Source organism: Malus domestica, chromosome 06, assembly GCF_042453785.1.
Source record: "Malus domestica chromosome 06, GDT2T_hap1".
Taxonomy (NCBI): domain Eukaryota; kingdom Viridiplantae; phylum Streptophyta; class Magnoliopsida; order Rosales; family Rosaceae; genus Malus; species Malus domestica.
In genome coordinates, this window is record NC_091666.1 from 27,845,054 (window position 1) to 27,868,491 (window position 23,438).

General features: G+C 37.5%; 3 protein-coding genes across 3 annotated transcripts; all 3 read right to left on the reverse strand.

The window, feature by feature from the left end:
• Window positions 1–2,069: 2,069 nt before the first annotated feature.
• On the reverse strand, window positions 2,070–5,419 carry LOC103455144 (lysine histidine transporter 1-like). Its single transcript, XM_070823059.1, has 7 exons — window positions 5,257–5,419; window positions 3,995–4,378; window positions 2,894–3,287; window positions 2,695–2,800; window positions 2,476–2,567; window positions 2,319–2,387; window positions 2,070–2,225 (listed from the first exon to the last, which is right to left on the reverse strand). The coding sequence occupies exons 1-7, from the start codon at window positions 5,307–5,309 to the stop codon at window positions 2,127–2,129; spliced, it is 1,197 nt and encodes a 398-aa protein (XP_070679160.1). The 5' UTR covers window positions 5,310–5,419; the 3' UTR covers window positions 2,070–2,126.
• A 980-nt stretch (window positions 5,420–6,399) lies between these two features.
• Window positions 6,400–9,688, reverse strand: LOC114825362 (uncharacterized). Its single transcript, XM_029103842.2, has 7 exons — window positions 8,836–9,688; window positions 8,339–8,503; window positions 8,160–8,258; window positions 7,685–7,801; window positions 7,297–7,437; window positions 6,907–7,194; window positions 6,400–6,767 (listed from the first exon to the last, which is right to left on the reverse strand). The coding sequence occupies exons 1-7, from the start codon at window positions 9,343–9,345 to the stop codon at window positions 6,477–6,479; spliced, it is 1,611 nt and encodes a 536-aa protein (XP_028959675.2). The 5' UTR covers window positions 9,346–9,688; the 3' UTR covers window positions 6,400–6,476.
• Window positions 9,689–11,623: 1,935 nt separating this feature from the next.
• On the reverse strand, window positions 11,624–14,945 carry LOC114825363 (glyceraldehyde-3-phosphate dehydrogenase, cytosolic-like). The gene is made up of 12 exons (XM_070823680.1): window positions 14,862–14,945; window positions 14,728–14,751; window positions 14,522–14,622; window positions 14,150–14,265; window positions 13,939–14,038; window positions 13,243–13,389; window positions 13,085–13,145; window positions 12,894–12,991; window positions 12,630–12,772; window positions 12,427–12,510; window positions 12,103–12,192; window positions 11,624–11,967 (listed from the first exon to the last, which is right to left on the reverse strand). Exons 1-12 carry the CDS (start codon window positions 14,863–14,865, stop codon window positions 11,916–11,918), a joined length of 1,020 nt encoding a protein of 339 aa, XP_070679781.1. The 5' UTR covers window positions 14,866–14,945; the 3' UTR covers window positions 11,624–11,915.
• Between the last annotated feature and the right edge of the window lie 8,493 nt (window positions 14,946–23,438).

The window sequence follows — 23,438 nt, forward strand, 5'->3', positions numbered from 1 at the left end:
CGGAAAATGGGGAGACGCATGCTCGCACTGCGGGAAGCTCGATCACACCCACAAAGACTGCACGCTGCTGAAGAACAATGTCGGTGCCGCAGACACCATCGAAGTCATCAACGACGCTCTGTTTCTCAGCGTCGACAGCCCCCTTGAATCCTGGATCTTCAGCACCGCCGCCGAGTTCCACTGCTCGCCGCACAAAGGGATTTTCGAGAAGTACACCGCCGGAAACTACGGCAAGGCCTACTTCGGCCTGAACAACAGTTCGCTGGACATTGTCGGGAAAGGCGACGTTGGTGTCAAGTTGCCGAGCGGGGCGAGGTGGATCATCCACAATGTGAAGCACATTCCGGGTTTGGCGCGGAATTTGATTTCGGTGGGGCAGTTGGGTAAGGAGGGTTATGCTCTGCAAATGTCTAGTGGGAGCTGGAAGGTACTCAAAGCTGGAGAATTGCTTTTCACTTATGAATTTGAGCTTATTCCGAACTTCGTCTCGTTTGTTACGTCCTCCAGAGATTAGGGTTCATGATCATGTTTCGGGCTTTGGGTTTAGGGTTTATAACTACATGGTTTGACGAAGAAGAGCTTAGTTGGTTGGTTAGGTAATTAGTACAATGTCGTTGATCGAAATCAAGCTCTGTTAGAATTATGTGTTAGTGTTGATATTAGCTTTTGAACTTCAAATTAACGATGTTAAGTACGTTTTTAATCGAAATGAAATCCCTACTCTTGTCAAGGCTTCCGTTTTTATATTGTTCATGTTGTTCGATTGTGAATTGCTCCCACCAATCGCAACTATTATTATGTTTTGTTGCTTCCAAATGGTATACAATTTTTGTAATGGTAGAATTTACCAGTTTTTAGGCGCGCAGCGCTCTTTGCTTGACCAGGACTAGCGTTTACAAGTGAGGGGATTGAACCCTCTGAATTTTTTGCTGCTAGTGCTATTGTCCAAGCAAGTTCTGTGGCCATTGCTGCATTTTCAGCAACGGGTCGAGCATGGAATACTGGTTGTAAGTGCTGGGGGAAATGACCGATCCATGGTTTGCTGGAACTGACTGATCGAGAGTGGAATACCCATCTACTCCATAGCCCCCGCCAACCTGAGTTACGCCAGTAGGGAGCCGCCTCCTCCATGGGCATTGTGCAGCCCGGTGGCAAACTTGGTGTAAATTGCACAAGACGGCAATTTGGTGACCATGCGTACGTGGCTTGACTATGCGCCGATTGGCAATGCAGCTGGGAATTTTGTCCTCCTTGAAACAAGTTGGACTCGTATTCGTCTCCTCAAGTTGGAGCCGAGCAAGAGAGTCTGCAACAGCCTTTTCGTTTTTTGAGACGAGTCGTCGGAGTGTCTTTAACAGCCCTTTTTTTCTTTTTATATTTACAAAAGGATGAAGGTGTTTACAAACGGAAAGCTAGCGAGCATTCAGAGGTTTGCTCGAACATATTTTTAACACGAGGGAATTTGTACGGACACAACAATTAGGCATCAAGTTAATTAAATTCAAGCACTGTAAAGTTTTGGTTAGATATGTTTGCTGCTCAAACATATGCAGGCAAACTCGAAACTCCTCACAAAAACCATAAAAACATAAATGAAAAGCATACGAAGAGGAGTACCGGTCTCACCCCGAAGCGAAGATCCTGGTCCCGCGAGGGACTTGGCCTTGAATCTAGCTTCCTTCATGGTTAATTTTGTGAGAGAGAGATTGCACGAGTTTGTTGAGTCGAAAATGCCAAAACACTTATTCTGAACCTATCGTATAAGAGTTAAATGTAGCAAGTTGATCACATCTCTCGCATAAATGGGTCCTAATTGAGGTTTGTTGTACAATTAGGTTTAATTTTCTTTTCAAATAAGGAATTAGATTGAATCGAAAAAATAATATGAATGATAGAGCTCAAGGCAATGTTGTTGAAACGTTTCCCATTAACAACAAGGGAGGGTCTGAAATTGAATTGTATATCCATCAAACAAGCTATGAACAGATGCTAAATTATACAAAGCAATAAGCAGGTCCTAATAGTATAAAAGAAAGTTATAATTAAACAATTTGTTGATTACCAAAAAAAATAATAATAATACTATTTGTTGTGTAAACTCGAACTCAATCTCACGCTGCAGATATTCAAGAGTAGAATTTGAAGTTCTTCGCTTGAAGTATGAGGTTCCTTAATGCCCCGATCGGAGCTAAAAGCATCAGTGACACTCCAACTATGATGCAGAACTGTCATTGCAACAAGCAGCACAAAATTGTTAGTTTTAAAAACGAAAGAATGTGAAGAAAAAAAAAGTTCGCTTTCTTGGGAGCCAAGCTTACCCAATTTGCAAACCAAGAAAGACCAAACTTCTTTGGTTTGTAGATGATAAGCCACATGATGCAAGGGAGCTGCAAAATGATCGAAAGAAGAAAGTTCAGACGTTTTAATTTACGTGGGAATAGAGAGTTATTGGAGGCTTGGGCAATGATTCCTTACATAGTATGTTGTAGGAGCAAATGCAAATCCTCCGAAGAAACCAAGAAGCCCACCAAAGAACGGGAATGTAATTCCAACGAACAAGGTGAATGCTGCATCCGCAAACATGAGTATCGATATTATTTACATTGTTGATCACATCTCTTACAATGTAAGGACTTATGTATGAAGTCATTACAGGTTTAAGATTAAATAAACGAGCAGGAAAATGCTACTTACCAACAATCACATTTCGTGTTACGAAGCGAAGGACCAAAGATGGCTTGAATTTCATCTTCTTCAACAGAAATAATTCCGCCATGTCAAACACCGGCATTGCGTAGACCTACATATATGCATTGACGCAACTTGTTATGCAAGAAAGAACACCAACTCATCAGATTTTTTATGCAGATCATAATTTAAAGTAGTAGTGTACCTGATAACTTCCAATGACATGAACAACAACAAAGCAATTCGCAAGAACAATAAGCCAGGCAGGCTTCTCCAACGATATGAGGATATTATCCTCGACGTGGTTTCCAAACACCCAGTATCCGATGAGAGCGACGGGGAAATAGCACATTGCGACCACAATGTAAGCAAGAACGACCCCCTTCCACATTGGTTTTTTGGACGGCTTTTCAGGCGTGGAAGGAATAGTTGCTTGAATCTCCAAAACCACATTGTGGCCAGCAAAAGCAAAAGCTACGTCTCCCAAAGCACTAAAGAAGTTGAACGTATTCCCTGCAGGGGTTGAAGCCCTGGGACCATACTGCACTTGTGGCTCCACCCCTTTGTGCAGAGAAGCTCCCCAAGCAATGGTAGAGTAGCTGTTGAATTGGACAAGGAGTCACAGTTAAAAACGACATCGACTAACCGAATTCTGCAGATTAATTTGTAAGCAAACGGAATTTGAACCTTTTTAGTTTTACGCTAAATGGATTAAGAGAAGTTTCTTGATTTTTAACCGAATCCAAATTAGCATTCCAAATTGGAATGGAATGGTTAACTCACTGGATTAGATGTATACTGAAAGAAGAAACAGATGCTAACTTCCAGAATTTGTCCAAGTTAGAATATGGATCAATCATGAACAAAACTTATCCCTTCCAAGCCCCTAAAGAATGAGATGATAGAAGGGAGGGATAGGTTTTCTTCATGACTAATCCATCGTCCACCATCAACTTGGAAGGTTTGGGAGTTGTCATCCATTTTATCCTGAGTTATTCACTCCAATCCAATCCTTGACACGGTTTCAGTATGAAGAAGAACCTCCCTATCACAGGGTTTCATCAAGAGATAGAGAGGGGTTACAAGAACACGTTCATGTAAGTTTTTCTTGCCAATATGATTCGTCAAGCAGATGGAGTTGCATATATCTTTTCAAAAACCGAATTGTTATTAGCAGTTCAAAAACGTCATTCTGCACTACTCTTACTCTTTACAAAGAGGAAGAGAGGGGGTAAACCTTTCCTGAGTGCAAACAGCAGATCCCTAAAAAAATTATAAAAAAAAAGAAAGAAATATATATACATACCTCAATGACATGACAGCAGCAGCAAGAGAAACACTAGCAATGGAATTGAGGCTAGGGAGGTGGGAGAGAACAAAGTGAACAGATGCAAAGATCATGATGAAGTAGCTGGTTTTGATAGGCTTACAGTCACGACACACAGTACTGTGAATCTTCTTCAAGGAATTGCCACCTGTAATCATATAAACTATGCAAGTTCCAAGTTCCACCATCAGTTGCTGGGGCACCACAATGTAAAGCCCAAGCTTTTCCCCAAAGGCATGTTGCCCTAACTCATGGTACCTATCAAACCTCTTGCCTGGTACAATTTCATGCATTTCTACCATCTGCCATAAGGTGTAGAGTGTAATTATCCATGAGAGAACCAGCACTGCAACTCCAGGGCCCCTAGTACAAGAAACACATAAAAACTTAATAGATGGGGTGTCCTCTCTCTGTGTTAATATTACGTTTTTTTTTTTCTGAACACGAGATTAAGCGGTTAAGAGCATTCATCAATGCAACTCAGGGATTGTATAGTTTGTCTACAAGAGGCTATAGCCCAGGTACGTAGCTATTCCAGGAAAATAAAAATTATATCTTTTGAATGAAGTTCACCCAAATAAGCTAGTGGGTTAATCCAATTGGTAAGGCAATGTGCTCGCCTCTTTGCACTTGAGCCGAATTTCCTTTTTTGTCGATAGATGTAGTTTAGAATAAAAGAAAATTATCCCTTTAGAGAAATGCTAAGGAGACTCTTTGCCACCAATCTCCTTAGCATTTCTCATCCCTTGATTAAAACACTCAGATTTGATTCTAACTCTATATTTCATAATATCTTTAAGATTTTCCCTTGATATGTCTCCCAGAATTCATATTAGCAACCAACGAGCCACCCTTGAAAAACTTAGCTACCACACCCTTTCAAAAAATCTTAACTCCGCCCTTGTTTGTATAACAACAAAAAAAACCCCTATAAGGGCTCACTTTTAGCCTTAAAACAATGTCGCAAACACAAAACATACAAACATTGATCATATATGTTATTTTCTCGTAGAGATGGTGAGAAAGTAATGAAACTATATATATATATATATATATATATATATATATACACACATATATATACATATATATATGTATGTATGTATGTATATATATATATATGTATGTATATATATATATATATATGCATGTATATATATATATGCATGTATATATATATATGCATGTATGTATGTATGTATGTATGTATGTATGTATGTATGTATGTATAGGTTACTTACCATCCAAGGTGAGACATGGCATAGGGGAGGCCAAGAACACCAGCACCAACCATGGCAGTGACATTGTGGAATGCCGAATACCACCATGTCGCGTTCCGTGATTTCGTGATCGGCAGCCAGTCGTTGATATCTTGCACCTCCTTCTGCTGCTTCTCCTCTCTAATTTCTCCACTTCCTCCCATCTTTTTTTTTGTCACAGAAAAAGCTCAGTGACAGCAAAAAATCATAAATATTAATCCACAAATCTCCTTTTCCGGATGGAATAACAAATAATTAGGTCACTAATCCAGTCCAATTACGTGACTGATTACTTGGAGCTTGTTTCCTAATTAAATTGAAATTGTGTACAGTGGTGCTAATTAACTAATATTCTGATTGAATGAATTTCAGCCGTCCGATTGAAAAAACCTGATTTACCCTCTTGATTTTTCACTGCAAGAAACAGAGCGGAAAATTTTCAGAATTTTTTTTCGAAAAAAACGGCTGTGGAATCCGGAGCGTATCTTTATTCAACGAGTCATTGTGTATCTAAAATTTCCCTCCCAGAATCTACGATCCTGATTGTCTTGGGACAGGTGTCGAGAGCTCGTGCAATCTGCTCTAGATTTGATGCTTGATCGAAGGCAAAGATCTTCCCAAAAGGATCAAGTCTAAGTAGGAAGGGTCAAGGGAGAGAGAACGAGAGGAGAGAGAGTGAGGAGGGAATGGAATGGATGTCGAAACAATTTTAAAAGATGAAATGCATGATTCCCCGCGCATTAGCTATTTATTCAGGAATTTACGGTCGTCAACCGTCGGAGATTCGGTTTGGACAGCCACGCGATGTAACTGTATGCAGAAGCTGCATACACCAACCGCGGAGATTCTGTTTCAACAATCATCCACGCGTTTACTGTATGTAGAAACTGCATGCATCAAACGCGTGGACAATTGTTCTTAACGTTCGTAACAAAACTGAGTCAGTTGCAAATGTACATCTCACATTAGTCACCGATTCAGGAATCAGAGTTGTCAACCGCTGGAGTTTCGTTTAATTTGGACAGCCGTTCACGTGCTTTAAGCGTGCTTGGAAGATGCATACACTAATCACGTGGACGACGGTTCATAATATTTGTAACAAATCCAAAGCTAAAAACACTTGACTGCAGAAAACGAAAAATCTATACAAAGTATCACTGTGGTTTACAATGGAGTGAAAGCAACCTGAGAGACAAATTGCGCTAAAAAAGCATCCGATTACATAGCAGGAGACCGCCAGAACTAATTCTCTGTTGTTGTTTCAACCCTTCGATGAGAAAATCATCATTGTTCTTAAGATGGAGATACTCATCCATGTCAAAGCAGGAACCATTTGACCCACTGAGGCGTGAGTGGCACTCGTAGCTTCTATATCCTCCCACTTTACTGCCTGTATCTTCCATGTTAATTGACAGGGCGTTGATTATTCCAGGGCTCCAGCTTCCATGGCTGCTAGCAGATTGATTACTTCGATCTTGCAGATTTATCACTCCCTGAAAATTGAAATGATAAGAACAGAACATCATGAACCATCCCAATATTAGTCGAAACGGATTTGACAGATAAGGCTGCATTTCAATACTGTCCATATGCTAGAACTTATAATCCCAAGATGAGCTAATCAGTTATTACCTGTGGTTCGTTCTTCTTCTTGCATCCTATAGGAGTAGCATCGTTACTAGTCTCCCACTGCAACCAAGGTAGTGCAACTCCATCCATCGCAACAGGAAGAGGAGTAGACAAAGCTGGACTCTGATAAGATTCGTGCTTTGTTATTCCTCCTATGCTTGAACTTGTATCGCTCCTTTCCCCATCAATTGATGATATATCCGTGTCTTCCACATTTGAAATGAAGTCCTCAATGTATCTCTCTGCCTCCTCAGTCAGTCGCTTAGACACTCTACCTCTGTCGTTACTCCTCTGCAAACGTGTAGGTAAATAACAAAGTAAAACAAAGACAATAAATCTGAAGAAAGACACAGTAACATGTAAATGTGCAGTGTGTTTCAGACAGAATGGTACCCTTCTGGTTCTTGATGGTCTGTCTGCGGCAACAATGTTCTTTGGCTCGGGAAGCAATTCTTTGACAATCTTAGAGAGCTCCCTACTATGTTGTTCCTCCTGTACTATTTCAGCTAATAAATCTTGTTTTCGTTTTTCTGACTGTCAATACATGGAAAAAAGAAAAATATCATCGTTAGTACTAGTAGCCAAACTTCTTTTAAATGACATATGATGCACAGTAGTTGCATTCAACATTCTCGCCCAGAATAATAAATATTAACATGGCAGTTTGGCACCCAAAGTTAACAACTTCAATAAAAACCGATAATAATCTGCCCATTATATACATACAATCGAGGCCATATTCTTACTTAACTAGACTTAGCCTTTATGGTAACGTTAATACCTGTTCCAATTTGGAGGAGTAATTCTTCCTGATCGAAGAAACAGCCTGAAGTACATCTTTCCTGTTAGAACGTAAATCACCAGGTGCTGAAACAGTGGATTTAGTTTTCTCACTTGCCTAAATAAGATAATATAGAACCAAGGTTAGGAAGCATAACACAGGAAGAGAAAACTCTAAAATCAAACAGGGATGAAACAAATGTCAACATCGATATAAAGAACGCTAAATATGGACTAGTTCAAGTTCTGTCCGGATCTCCTCCACAGCATATCTAAGTTCTTTCCGCATTACTTAATAAAATCCGTTTTTAACATCAGTACCAGCAGGGTGCTCTACCTAAAGGGTGACAAAAAGTAATAAATAAACGACTACTATAAACCAACTACAACACTGAGGTCGTCATCATAACATAAAGAACTAATACAAAAGAAATACACTGGGGTGGTTATCATTAGATAATTGTTCAAAAGTAAACCTTCTTCTCTGAATACACAGCTCGAATAGTCTTCTCCACTCCATTTTTGTTGGAATAAGCATCCCTCCCGTCATCATCTGTTAGGACCGAAGACTGGCTCTGAAAGGTCCAAACAAAACGTCTCAAAGCATAGTTCACTTAAAATGAAAATACCAAAAGTTAAAGAAAGTAAGACTTACAGAGCAACCATCATGGCACTTAAAATCTTTCTGGCTGAGAGATCTCCTCAATCCCGGTCTAAAATTTGAATCAGTTGACTTACGGGACAAGGGTGTCTGGTTGTTTCCACTAATGCAGTTCCTCGACTTAGCGGTACTGCGATTGTGGGTATGATCTAGATCACTCTGTCATTAAAAATACAACAAATAAACCACAAATAAATGAGAGTATAGTTACACTAATCTGACTATGCTAACAAGAATCGGTTAATTTTAACAATTTAAGATGATCATTATATCAATTCCTTCAATTACGATACTTGTTCAATGGCATTATACTGTCTAAACCATCTTTAATTACACATTGTAATTGTCGTTTTGTTGTTTTGATTCAAATTTGCAGTAGTTTAAAAAACAAGCCCATAAAGCAATATTATCTAAACATTTTACAATGTGCATTAAATCAAATAAATCAAAATTCAACGGGAAACGAAAAGCATAAGGACATAAGTTCTAACCTCAGAATCGCTCATCTGATACCGAGCAACCGAAACCGATCGCCTTCGGCTCGAATTACCCTTACTTTCAGAAACTACCCTTCCTCGAGCTGAATTATTACCAGCACTGCCCCTCACATCACCACCACCAACTCTCGGACCGTGCCTCGAGACCGACCTGCCTCGTCTCTGAAAGGCACTGGCAGCAGGAGTAGCTTCGGAGCTCCGCACAACCGAGCGGCCTCGGTCGGCGGAGGAGTTAAATAGCTCGACGGCGAGGTCATCGAGGCTGATCTCCGGGAATCCCGAGCCTCTGACCGTGTTGACAAACCTCCCTCTGCTGGGAACCGGTGTTTCATCGTAATCGTCTCCCGCCGGCTTCCGCTCCGGCAACCCGCGAGAGAAGCAGCTCAGGCTCCGGGAGCGCCGGTGAGACGACCTCCGATTCGACGAAGCGGAGTCTTCCGCCGGAGCCGTGGGTGCTCCGATCGGCGTCCGCTTCGTCGTTGATTTGAACGCCGAGGTCGCCATTCCCGATACGAATCGAACAAAACAAAGAAAGCAAATGTTTAATCACATTTTACAAATTTGATAAATTCACATATGGAAGGTGAAGTGTTAGGGTTTGAAGGTAAGCAATTTGAAGATTGTCAAAGAAAACGACGGATGCAGATTGTAGAGAGAGAGAGAGAGGGGGGACAGAGAGCTCACGAGGTAGCTGAGAAAGTGATGTCACTGAGAGAGAGGTTTAGGGGGGGGAAGATGGGCGGATAGATCGACAATTGGGGAGAATTTGAATGACGGAGTACTTTGGGTTTAAGGACTCACGTGGATTGGGCCGGACGGACATTAATTTCCAATCTTTTATTATTTTCTCGGCGGGCTTTTTGTTTTATTTTTATTATTTATTTTTGGATATACTGTTTTGGCACATTGTTCCACTTGTCAATTTGTGCGTGAATTCGTCAAGAGTATGATTCTCTCTCATCTCTCTCTCCTTCCATCATTTCTTATTTAAACAGTTGCAATTACGCCACGTTTACATCTTGTTTTGAATTTTTTATATAAAAAATAAGACAAAAAGAATAGTGTGAGAGGAGGGGACGGAAGGAAAATCACCTAATTCTCCTTATTAAACAATATGGGGCCTTGAAATTTGATCAAATGGCTACAAACACAGGCCCACTCTAAAAGTTATAATAACTTTAGCCGTTGGATCAAATTTCAAGGGTCCGGATTGTTTGATGAGGAGGATTAGGTGGAAGGGATCCAGAGAGGATCTCTTTTCGGGATAAAAGGGATGATAATAAGAGGAGAGAGAATCTTACTTCATTCATCAAATGTGTATATACTTGACTTTAGTTACAAAATCTTTATTTATTTATGTTTGTTGGAATCTTTTAATTTTCCAACCTCATGACCTATTTACTTAGCTTGATATGGGAAAGAGAATCGTCATGGATTGAGAGCATCTCTGAATTTCATACTCGAGGCTCATACACTGAGTTAATGGGAACCGTGTGATCTAAATTGAACAATTTGAATTACTCAGTCGATTTCGAAATGTGAGATCCAGAGAAAATCTCAATCCACCTATTATAATACGAAAATAAGCGAGTTCTATCTTAAAATTTGTAATCAAATAGGAAGAATGGTGGATTCAACTCTCTTTCCTTATTCTCCTATTTCTGAAATTTCTACTTCCTTTGCTTGTCTCTATCAATGTAAGTAAAAATTGCTTTTAATACTAATGGCGTAACCAGGAATTATTCAGTGGGTGAGCTAAGCTAAAATTATTATACGAATTAATTTTTTAATCTTTTGTTGCCTACATAAATTTATATAATAGTAAACCTGAAAGTAATAATTTGAAGTAAGAAATTTATACTATGTTTCTAGACTTCTAGCTTTCAAAACTTTCAAGTAAATAAAATAAGGAACCAATTGTGGTATGGAAGTTTTAATTTACTACTACTATATTAAAGTGATTAGTTTATTTAACATTTATTTGCTCTTATTTTCCTTAAAAGCAGCTTTAAGATCCAAATTTTCATTTGCTAAGTAGAATATGACAATTAAAATTCCTAAAATAGCCCAAAGATTAATATTTTTAAGCTTAAAGATCCAAAACTCTCCCTATGTTATAGCCTAAGGGAGCCTTGTACTTGGCTCCGCCAGTGTTTAGTACGAAATGTTTACTAAATTAAAATATGAGGAATTATTCTAATTTTTGACTTCTCATGTGTTTACACACACAAATTTATAATCCAAAACTTAAAATTCCAGAAAAACCAAAATTTATTATGACATAATTTCCCACTCGCAATGGGGAAAGTCAAAGAATTGAAAAAGGAATGGAAAAGTGGTTAGAGGATCAAACACTCCCCTTAATGAATCTGATTCTTCATTGCAAATTACAAATTTTCGGATTCTTTTATGTTGATAAACGCAAGAACCTAGCTCAAGAATCGGATTCTTAATCCACATTCCCATTCGAAGTAAACGTCGTTCTAATAAATTTTATGACGAATTCAAACAGTTTTCCCTGCCTAGAAAGTTTTCAAGGACTTGCCGGCCCGGAAAGTGACGGTCCTACTGAATAATAAGAAGGGGGAGTGATTGACTACGCGTTTGCATCAGAGTAATCAGAATAAAAAACGTAATTGAATTCTGATTATAGAATACTTCATTGTTATTCAAATACTGGGAAATCAAAAGTTTAATAGGGCCCATGCAAATTTTAAAATCTGAACTCCAAAATTTGAAAGACTTGAATTCCCTACAATTTGGCAGAAATTGAATTCCCAAGTTATAAAATATGAAATGTCTTAATAAATGAGCCATGAGAGTTGTAAAACATGAAACGTCTGAACCAAAGCAAATATAAAGTGAAGAACATAACAAGGCACAGAACAATCTCACGTCCAACACAAAACTTAAAAACTTGGGGCAAAATTCATCACCCCCATGACACTCAACCTAAATAAGCTACCACTACTTTGGGGATACATGATTTATTTTTGCACACTGCATTTTACTTACTAACATGAAGGGAAACGTACACCGATGCGCCTAAATCGGCAAGTCTTCGTCTCGTTGCCTTAAGCAAGATCAACAGATGCGATGTAGGAAATCAGATCGACCACACGGCAGCTACAAAATCATCAAATTAAGCAAACAAAATGAGAAAGATTACCAACACATATAACCACTACAGAACTGAGTAAGATGATGTTCTAGAGTAAGGCCGTGGCGTATAAGTTATAACACGAAGGCGGTGTTTATTACCTATATCCCCACTCGTTGTCATACCACGAGATCAACTTGATGAAGTTATCGTTCAAAGCAATTCCGGCTTTTGCGTCAAAAATACTTGACCTGCACCATCAAGATGAAAACATCAGATTGAGTACATTGCCGCTACCAGCAGCAGACAGGTGCGAAAAGACGGAGGTTCAATCTTCAAAACAAAGCCTTCTTTTCTCAATCACCATTAGAAATCGATCCTTTTTTTTCTGTATCTTATAGAACAGACCGCGCACCAAACTTCGGTCCATTCCATATCCACAATTTCAGACAGAAATTCAAAGTACAAAGTTTATCATTGTGTACCTGCTGTCGCCCACAAAGTCGGTGGAGACCACGTCATCTTCGGTGTAACCCAGGATTCCCTTCAGTTTCCCCTCAGACTCCTCCCTGTGGAGCATCAAATAAAAACGAAAGAGAAAAGAACATCAATCAGATAACGTTATATAGACATGGTTTGGTAGTATTTTCTAAAATATTATAGCAAGAAAACTCTTCTGTTCCCTTACTTGATAGCAGCTTTTACTTCATCATAAGTAGCTGCTTTTGCCAGCCTCACTGTAAGGTCAACCACCGAGACATCGACAGTAGGAACACGGAATGCCATTCCCGTCAATTTTCCGTTCAGGTCTGGCAGCACTTTACCAACAGCCTTCACAAACCAAAATACATAATTAGTTTTCATGCTCGCAAGTAAATTACAAACACTCGAAAGAGAAAAAAGTGCTCACAACCGAACTATAACATCATAGAGGTTAAATATCTGTTTTTACCTTTGCAGCTCCAGTACTGCTGGGAATGATGTTGAATGAAGCTGCCCTTCCACCTCTCCAATCCTTCGAAGAAGGTCCATCAACAGTTTTCTGGGTGGCTGAATCATGGTAACAGAAAAAGCGAAATGAACATACGAAACAAAACCGAAAAAGCAGAATAATTGCAAAGCAAACTCTGACCAAGAACCCACCAGTAATGGAGTGAACTGTGGTCATCAGACCCTCCACAATACCGAATCTATCATGAATAACCTACAAAATTAAACATAATCACCGTAAGACATCAAATTTTTCCATCAATTTATTGCCTTTGAGAAACAAAAACATATAAAATCAGAGAGATATAAACCTTCGCAAGGGAGGCAAGGCAGTTGGTCGTGCAACTAGCATTGGAAACAATATCAAGATCTTTCATGTAGTCCTTCTCATTGACACCGACAACGAACATAGGAGCATCTTTGCTGGGGGCTGAGATGATAACTTTCTTAGCTCCACCCTGATAGTAGAACAAAGAAACTCCGTTAAGCAATCAAGAAATGACCACACCACATTCACTCGAAACCAAAAACTTCAGAAAATAGCAGATGAAATGCAAGATAACCCTTCAAATCAGATAGGGAAAAGCAATCTTAATAAACAAACAAACGAATTCTAGCATAAACCAACTCCATACTAATCCAATAGTAAAAAGGGACATAAAACAGAGAATTACATGTTATCCCGCCATAACCAACCGGTAAAAAACCAATTTCTAGCATCAGAAACTCCAAACTTCAAAACTCAATTGGAAAAAGCAAAATCTCGTCATTAACGAGAGGAATTTACATGTTACCTCACCATAAACACCCAGTAACAAACCAAAATTTTGATATTAATATGCAGCAAAACATAACATATCCTATCAATGAAATTCTGTACATAAGATATATATACTACCAAATTACACAAAATTTCGAAACTAACAAATGATATTACAGGTTATGGATATAAGTCACAAAACATAAGCATTCAAGCAAAGTTCAAAAACTGAATGTAATTTGCCAACCTTCAGATGGGCAGCAGCCTTTTCCTTGTCGGTGAAAACACCGGTCGACTCAACGATGTACTCAGCCCCGCTCCCGGACCACGGGATCTCCACCGGGTCCCTAAACATTTTGCATTGCATACATAACAACATAATCACACGTTCAAAAAAATTCTCTTACTGAATTTCATACAAAACTATACTATTTTTAAGCGGGAATTGTATAATATACCTGACAGCAAAAATGGAGACGGGCTTGTCACCAAAGAGAAGGGTGTTTGCGTCCTTCAGCTTCACATCGTTATGCTTCCAGCGGCCGTGGACGGTGTCGTAGTTGAACATGTACACCTGCCACACACCCAAAAAAAAAACAGTAACCATGCTTAGTCAACTAATCCGACGGCTTAGAACTCCGACCAAATATATTTTGACGATCACGATCACTCCAAGAAAAGCACAGAATACAAAATATAAATACAAAAGAAAGGGAGCCGCTTGATACGATGATTTAGTAAGTAGGAAGTCTAAACTACGAGTTCGTAACCAGTTCTTTAACTTATTTCGTTGTATTTAAAAAGTACAACCGAAATGAAAAAAACTAAACCATGTAGTCGCCGGTGATGAAGGGGTCGTTAATGGCGACGAGTTCGATATCCTCTCTCTGCAGAGCAATTCTAGCGACCAACCTTCCGATCCTTCCAAATCCTAATTTCCGAAAAATAGTTGAAAATCCATAAATAAATAAAAATTGATCGAATCTGCAACAATTCATATATACGAGAAAAAAAAACGCGGGAAAATTGAAAATACCATTGATTCCGACCTTTATCTTCCCTGCAACAGAAGAAAATTTTCAGATTAAATCAATGGTCGCGTAGAAATTAAATCGAATAAAAATACACCAAAAAAAATAGAGAGAATGAAAATATTATCAAACTGTTTACCCATGGGAGCAGATTGGATAAAAACTTTTGAGTAAAAAAGATGAGAGAGAGTGAGCGGAAGTGTGGAGTGAGTGACACCAAAGAGTTGCGGTAGCTTTTATATATAGGCTTTTATATATAGGGGCGGGCCAATGGGAGACCGGAATAGCCGGTTACTAGCATGCTACGGTGGCGGTTTCTGATGCTCAATGCAGCGCCTGCGTGATGGATCGTTAGATTCGGTCGCCCTGGTAATCAGAGACTTAATTGATTTATATTGACCGTTAGATTGTGCGTCAGAATGAAAGGCCATGGTGTAGCGCTACTTTGACTTTAGGCGCTTTCGGGAAGGTCAGGGAATCCCGGAATTGTAATAATTTGCTTTCGTGAAGTAAAAAGATAAAAGTGGGGGATGGTTTGGATGCCACGCTAGGTTAGTGCCCAAGTGTCTTCCCCATATTTTCCTAGTGCGTTCAGAATATTAAATCAGATCAACTTTTTATCTTTTATTCAAAGTTACATTAACAAAAAGTAATGTTAGGAAGATAAAAATTTTAAATTAAAAATTTGTAAATCAAATGATGTGTCAACAAACCAATAGAAGATAAGCACGTTAATCAACGCTTAAATAATAATACAATCATCAACAACCGCATCATTTTGTTTAAAAAATTTGGTCTTTCTAATATTATCCATAACTTCATTCCACTACAAGAGGTTGGTTATATAAATTCTAAAAAGTTATTGTGTACGATGTTGCATTAACTCTTCCGTTAACTCTAAGTATTCTATATTTTTGTTTGTAGTCTATTTCAAAGTTTTTTTGGGTCATCCTCTACCCATCTTAACCGATTTTTTCTCATTGTGTTCAATTGGACCCATCTCTACTTAGCCTGGATATCCTTGTTCTTAATCCCTTTTTTTTTCTTTTTTTTTTCTTTTTGTGTCCACGCATTTAACAAAGCATCATCATCTCAACTATAGTTATATTTTGCAAGTGTTGCATTTTAACCGTCTAACATTTTGTGCTATAAAACATCGCGGATCTTATTGCCATCCTAAATCAATCGAAATGGAACAAATCTTTTTTTAAAATTTTTTTTTTCTGTTTTAGTTATGCAACAATTTTTTTGTCAAATTATACAAAGATATTTGGTGTGATAGACAAGATGAAGTCACGCAATGAATTAACGTATTGTACACATCATCCACATGTGTCAAATTTTAAACCTTTTCTTTATATATAAAAATATTACTAAACCATAGTTTTAGAGATAATCTTAAATCTCTTGGCATTTGACTGAGAAGTTTGGTTGAGGAGAGATTCTTGGGCATGCATGGTTGCCCACATAGAGTGTTGTTACACAAATATTATTAGCATGGGGTCTGAGATGGCAATATCCATATAGCCACCAAATTAACCATCGATTTAATAAAAGTATCGGTTTATCCGTCCACATACTCAAATAACTATATCAAATCTTCTTCAAACGGTTCTCTAGCTCCGATGAGACTTAAAATACAAGGAGTTTCATTGTTTTCTGAAGTCAACTAAATATACCAAGCAATCAGTCGACATGATCGAAGATTTTAAATGTTCAGATTTGTGTTTGTTTCATGTATATTAGCACATCATTTAGATGGTAAATTTAGTTAAATGGATGTTTCAAAGTGATTGATCACCTTGTGTTATATATGGCAACGAACCCCTTTACCAATTATGTATGGATAGCAATTTAGAACTTGTGAACATAACATTGTAACCAACAAAACTGCCCTTTTCATGCAGTATGGATTGTGCTATTGTTAAAAAAACTCAGACGTTTTATCACGTACAATCCAAAAATAATTTTTGGTCGAAAGAAACCAAAATTATCTAAACAGAATAAAATATTACAATTCAAAACAAGAAAAAGGATTTTTTTTTTTTTTTTTATCATTGAACAAGAAAAAGACATTGAGGACAAGGAAAATGACTTATTGGTTGCAGCAAAATGATCCGACATCCGAGATGATAACCTAACCCCTACTACGTTTGGATTTTTTTTTTTTTTTTACAAACGATAGCGTTAATAGATTAAATTGTTAGTTAAAAAATAAAAAAGGAATTGATGGGAATCGACCTCGTACCAAGGTGCATAGTCATAATTTTTTTCTGACACTGCGTTAAAACGCCATATACAAGTTTGGACAATTTCTATACCTTGGCCATTTCATTTTCTAATACAATATGGCCAAAAAATTATCTATCCAATCCAACCGTTTATGGATATAACACAAACTTTCATCCTTAAGCTCAATATTTTGTCAAGTAAAATTTTATTGAGACCCAACTATTCTCTTTCCATAACCACAAGCAAGTGGTTCAGTGATAAATGGTGGATTACGAGGCTTCCTTCAAATTAAAAATTGGAGGTCTTGGGTTCGAAACCTTCTGCTAGTGTAAAAACCAAACTTGTGGTCAGGAGGAGGCTGAAATGCCTCTGTCAGTCTTCTTGGCCCCAGAAGAAGTGGACAATTGTGGCTTGCCACCAATTGTCCCATTTTTTGAAGAAAAAAAAAACTATGCTCTTTCCATACTTAATTTTAATATTTTTTTCACTTATGAACTCTCTAATAAGGGGTCTTCAAATTTCAACTCCTTTACTATAAGCGTTCACTCGCTATTTCTTCAAATAGAGTATGCTAAATATCTACGGTAGCATTCCTTTTAACTTAATTACTTCATTAAACCCAATTATCTTCCTTTTTAACTAATTTTTTTTTAGTCTAGATAGAGTGTCTCTTTCTAATATTGGTAGAGGTTTGAATCTCCCTTTATCATTGGAGACTAGATCACTCACTTTGCTATTAATTTGAGTATTGAGACAGTTATATTCTTGAGTCTATAACATATAGAGAGCGTAACATGATGACAGACTGCCTTGCTCATCTAAGAAGCAGCCTTGAGTTGGAGCTTAATTACCATATGTCGTAACCCTACTAACCTGGGTATCTTAAGGCGTGTTTTAGTGACCTCACACATCAAACAATGTGACCAGATTATAACTCTTTGACTCACCTAAGATTAAGGTTCATCACACAATCAATTACTTCCTTGCTTAATCTACCAGGCTCGGCAAGAGAAGTAACGTTCGTGGCCTTTTTCCATTCACCTTTTCTTCCTTATGTGCACATTTGTTTACACTCAAATTTTGAATTTATCATTTAAATGACGATCCATGAGCATATATAAGCTGAATTGTACGAAAAAAAGATTAAGTGCGGAAAAAGTAAATAAATGGCCCAATAATATGTCCAACTCCAACACAAAGCCATTTGGGCCTGGTGGTTCGAACCCTCCGGAGAGGAAAGGGTGTCCATCATCTCTTGGATGGTCTTTTTAACACTTCTTTATTTTCTTCTTCATTACCTATGGGGATGGCTTGTATAATGGTAGAAACTTGTTTTCAACTTTTTTTTTTTTAAAATTGAAATCCAAAAATTATTTTTGGGAGTTCTTAAAATTTGGCTTTACTTTGAATTTTAGTTTTTGAAAAAATATATATCATAAACTAAAAGGATGGTGCTATTCAGATATCTCTTGTTACTTTCCATACACTCCTCTTAATTTTCGGCCATCATATCGAATGAATTGAAGAAGATATAAAAACATAAACTAATGAGATGCAAAGGAGGTAAAAATGAGTGTGTGAATAGTACCACCCAAACTAAAATGCTTTTCAAATAGGGCCTTTGGTTAATTATAATTGTTTGAATGTTCACCGCATTCCGTGTAGACTTGCAATATAAACTATATATATATGAACACATTCTCCAGAAGTACTTGCATCGTAAACTAACTTGAGCTTTCTTTCTTAAAACAACCACATTTTTCTTACCTGGTTTGAATTTGGAGGCTAAATATCTACTAATCTTCTGTCCATGAATCCGAGCTGTGACTGAGAGATTGTGTTGTACAGTTACAAGGCATGCATGCATGACAAAATTAGGTGTTTTCTTTTCCTTTTGCTTTCTGCATTACATTCTGATACCAAATCATTTTTCTCTGTATTCACTTAATTTGCATTGATCGTCTGAACTGAACCTGGGAGCATGCGAAGCAACATACGAGTTTGAATAAAGCAAACAAACTTAGTTTTGCTTGGTAGAGTTATATTTGATGTATATCCTGAAGCTTGCCGTCTTCTTGTCATTGCAATCGTTCAGACAAGCGTGACAAGAAGCCTGATGCAAGTTTCGGGAAGAAAAAAGGCGCAGCATTAAATAGGTTTGTTCTCTCTGTCTATGCAACTAGTAATGGTGAGGAGAGGATCACAAGAAGCAGCCGCAGTGAGTATAATTAATCCCTAAAGCTTGCATCCTGAGTTTACAATTCACACCCATCTAAGCTTGTTGGTAGCAGAGGTGCCACCATAAATTTAATTAGCTATATAGAAAGTAGTCACACTCCTTATAATCCCTCGCAAAGTTTGGTCCAACACCAATATGAGACTTTTGTACTGCACATTCTCACAGCTACGTACTGCTCCTTCCCCATAATCAAACTACCCAACTCTTTTTTGAAAACACACCAGAACAAAACAACAATCAAATAAGGAATTAAGAGCACATATAGCGGCTATATATTATTTTGTATCTAATATTCTTTGGATTATTCAATTATTAATATTGTTTAGACACATAAACCAAACACACTTGTTATTGACACACTTTTTAATACAGGTTGATACTATCATTGTATGTGGAATACCCACTTGTATTAAAAAATATGTCAACTGTATCATTTTTATGTGTTTAAATAACATTACTTATATTTAGTAGAATAAAAAATTAAATGAACTAGACAGATACCTAAAAAAGAGGCCCAACAAATAACAAAGAGCTAGGGAACATTCATAGAAATGTAGGAAAACAAACATCCACAATGTGGTGACTGATTTGTATTTTTGTGCCTTGAAAGAAACAAAGGACTAAACACCAACCAAAGCAAATGCTTATATTCAAGGGTCAAATAAACCAACCCAAATGGCTTGTTCTCAGAATGGCCAACATCCCATATTCTGAAAGTATGGCTCCTCTACCTTGCATGCTAAGTACATCTCCAACCGAATGAGGATCAAGGATTCTCTTTAGCTTTATAGTCATCCAAGAAATTATATTTTAATGAACAGTGTCATGTCATACTTCATACCATCTTCAACCGAGGGGGCTAAAGGATCATAGGCCAAATATAGCATTGTGACAAAAAACCATCTCCAACCAAAGGGGCCAAAGGGTCATAGGCCAAATATAATTTATTATTTCAGTTTAAACTTGTTTGAGAACTCCCCCTCACACTATATTTCAAGACCCATCTATAAGTCATGCAAAGAGCTTCAACTTCTTTTCGGGTCCAAGCCCTACCCTTCATTGCAGATGTGGTCATTTGAAAATTATTGAAAAAATTGAAGGAAAGATTATTGGAAGAGGTAAGACAATAGAATGTGAAGAATTGAAATAAAATGAAGTAAGATAGTATGGAATGGTGAAAATTGTGTGAGAAATGGTGCATGAATGGTTTAGGTATTTATAGGAAAAAAATTAGAATTTTTTTTTATTTTTTCTGAAAAAAAAAATTCAAATCCAACGGTAACCTGGCGTCATGCTGATGCTAGGTAGCTGTTAGGTTTGAAAGTTTGGGCCTGCCCGGGGCTGGCTGGCTGGCTTCTTTGCGCCAACCGGTTGGCTTGATTTGGTGGTTTGGCCCGGTGAGGCCCACAAGCCCTTTGGCATAGCCCTCGGTTGGAGACGGTTTTTGTGTCATTTCAAGTTATTTTTAGCCCTATAATCCTATGGCCGGATCGGTTGGAGATGGCCTAAGAATTATGGGTTCATGAACCATGCCCCTCTCCTTCTCTTACTTATCCATATCATTCACATTTCATATCAAAGGTATCTGCATCTACTGATTGTGAAGTTTGGTCACTTGGACCCTTGTGTTAAATGAATTATAACCATGTATTTTGCTACATTTTATTTTGTATATTATTTTATCAACAAAACAGTATATCTTATGATTTATGTAAACATATCCCCAATAATTTAAAAAAAAAAATTGTATTACAATAATTTAGAGGAAATGGAGTTTCGAACTCAAAAAATATAGGTAGAAACCCAATACCCTATACACTAAGATATTGGACCACATGCAGGGCTGATTCCCAATCATGTAACCCTAGATGCAACTATAAGTATAAAATCTAAGCACTAATATATTTTTAATATGCACCATTAGAATGTTTTTTTACAGATTGTGAATGAAAAACATACACGGAAGTGGTGGCTTATCTAGTGTAAACGGCATTCCTTTTCAATCCACTGCATTCTTCTATCCTCTAGTGTAACTTAGAATAGTAATATCGCTTATAATTAAAAAAAAAATTCATGCATTTAGACACAGTTTCCTAAAAACAATAACGATTCTTACGTGTAGTCTAAGAACAATACATTATATTGCAAGATAAGAGAAAATCATTTTGTGATTCATGAAACCAATGAGATCAAACTCTGGTTAATTAATTGAAATTTAGGGCATGATATATGGTAGGAAAATATATGACATGTGGGTCGTAAAATTGAAGGGTATATAGAAAATGGAGGGAAACCTTCGGCCCGTATGGATCGTAGGCCAATCAGCATGGAAGAACAAGAACATTAACACATGGTCACATGGCCTTGCACATGAAGATCTCGTCACTCTATAGAGCACGACAAAAATACTAACTTGGGAAAACCATAACTAGTATAATAACGGCCTAGACTTTCTTATTATTTAGAGATAATTGGAACAATGGTCCCTTTATCGAAGTTTTGGTCACTGAATTAAAAATTTATGAGTATTAGTCCCTGAATTTATATTAATGTAGAGCAATAATTCTTTTGGCCAACTCTGATTTACATTTTTTGCCCTTTTAAACCCTTTTATTTTGATAGAAGTTCTAATGGAATCAGCGAAAATGACTTTTGCTCCACTTTATAACAAGTTAAGGGACCAATACTTATGAATTTTTAGTTCAAGGACCAAAGCTTCAATTGACCCAAACTTTAGGACCATTTCTCCAATTTTCTCTATCAACTATTACATTGTCTTTTAATTAATTTTTAAATTTCGATGGAGCTTTCATTTTGTTGTTTTTGGTTCTACAGCCAAATACCAGGCATGCACATTGTATACTTTAGGATCTACATATACATTATATATATGAGATATGCTAAAGGCAGTCGTTTCGTTCACAAGTGTACCCTACATTTTATCAACAGTCTGGAATCACTCACTTCCGTGCAGACCAAGCACAACTATCTGTAAATGTTCTTATACTTGTCAAGGGACTAGCTTTAGGCTCTTAAGTTTTTTTTAATCAATTCAGTCAGTTTATTTTCAACAGCTAAGCGATTATACTGGTTGATAAATGATTGAGCATTGTTCCAACTAAATTAAGAGAGAATCCTATGTGCCGACCGGAATATATACCAAATGGAAATCGTGGCTACAACCTTAATAATAATGATAATGAAGAGAGAGAATATATGCTAATAAGGGTATTCTTTTCTTAAAAAAAATGATGCGTTGGCGGCTAACTCACGGTAGTTTACTTTTTTCGAAGGCAGAAAAAACTCATAAAAAACATTTCAATATCCTTCTGATCACCATCGTGTGATTAATCAGAGCCAAGAATCGAACCCAGAACAAGTCGTATGATACGAATCTGAAATTTGCTCCGACCAAAATAATTTAAAATGACATACTGCCAGCCTGCAACATGACCTAACCTTGGACTTTGGTCAACTAGGGTAGGAAGATTAATCCCCATTCCTTTAGGCAATTTACAATTGAAGTCAATTTACATTCCATACATACATCTTACTTTTTCTCCCCAATTTCAAAAAATTAGGGTTTGGTAGTCAATTCCTTTGCATAGTGTTATTTTTACTCTTCCTGTTTTTGAATTTCACGATCAACCAACTTTCGAGTACACTTTACATAGTAATTCAATTAACCGTCTATCGCTAAAGTATCCATTCAAACATCATCGTTGCGAAAATTCCAAATCGATGATTATCTAATTACTGAGAAAACATCATGTTATGTTATCATCCATTTAGATTAATTGTAGTGCATGCATGCGAGGTTGTTGTACTGGTGATTTTAAACGCATAAAAAGGACCAGACACTGAAGCATGTGGGCAATAATGATCTCATCCATTTAACACTGAAATGTCCTCCTCTCACATGCAGTATTATCTTAAAATCCTCCTCCAGGAACAACCCAATCATAATGTAAATTCACCAAGGGCATTTTTGGCATTATCACAAATGTTAGAATGCTTCCTATAAATTGAGAAGTGCATGTATGTCTGTTTCCCCAAGCAAAAGTACCCTATCGCCTTATTCTTCTTTGTCTCTCGATCGCTCTTTTGAATTCGTTATTCTTTAATTTGAAGTTTGAATTAATTCCGCTGCAGGGTAAACTACCGACTCTCAAGCCCCCGATTGATTCTACTGTAACCAGTTAATAAGATGGTGTCTAAAGTGGAAGAAGCAATGAAGAGGAGGCA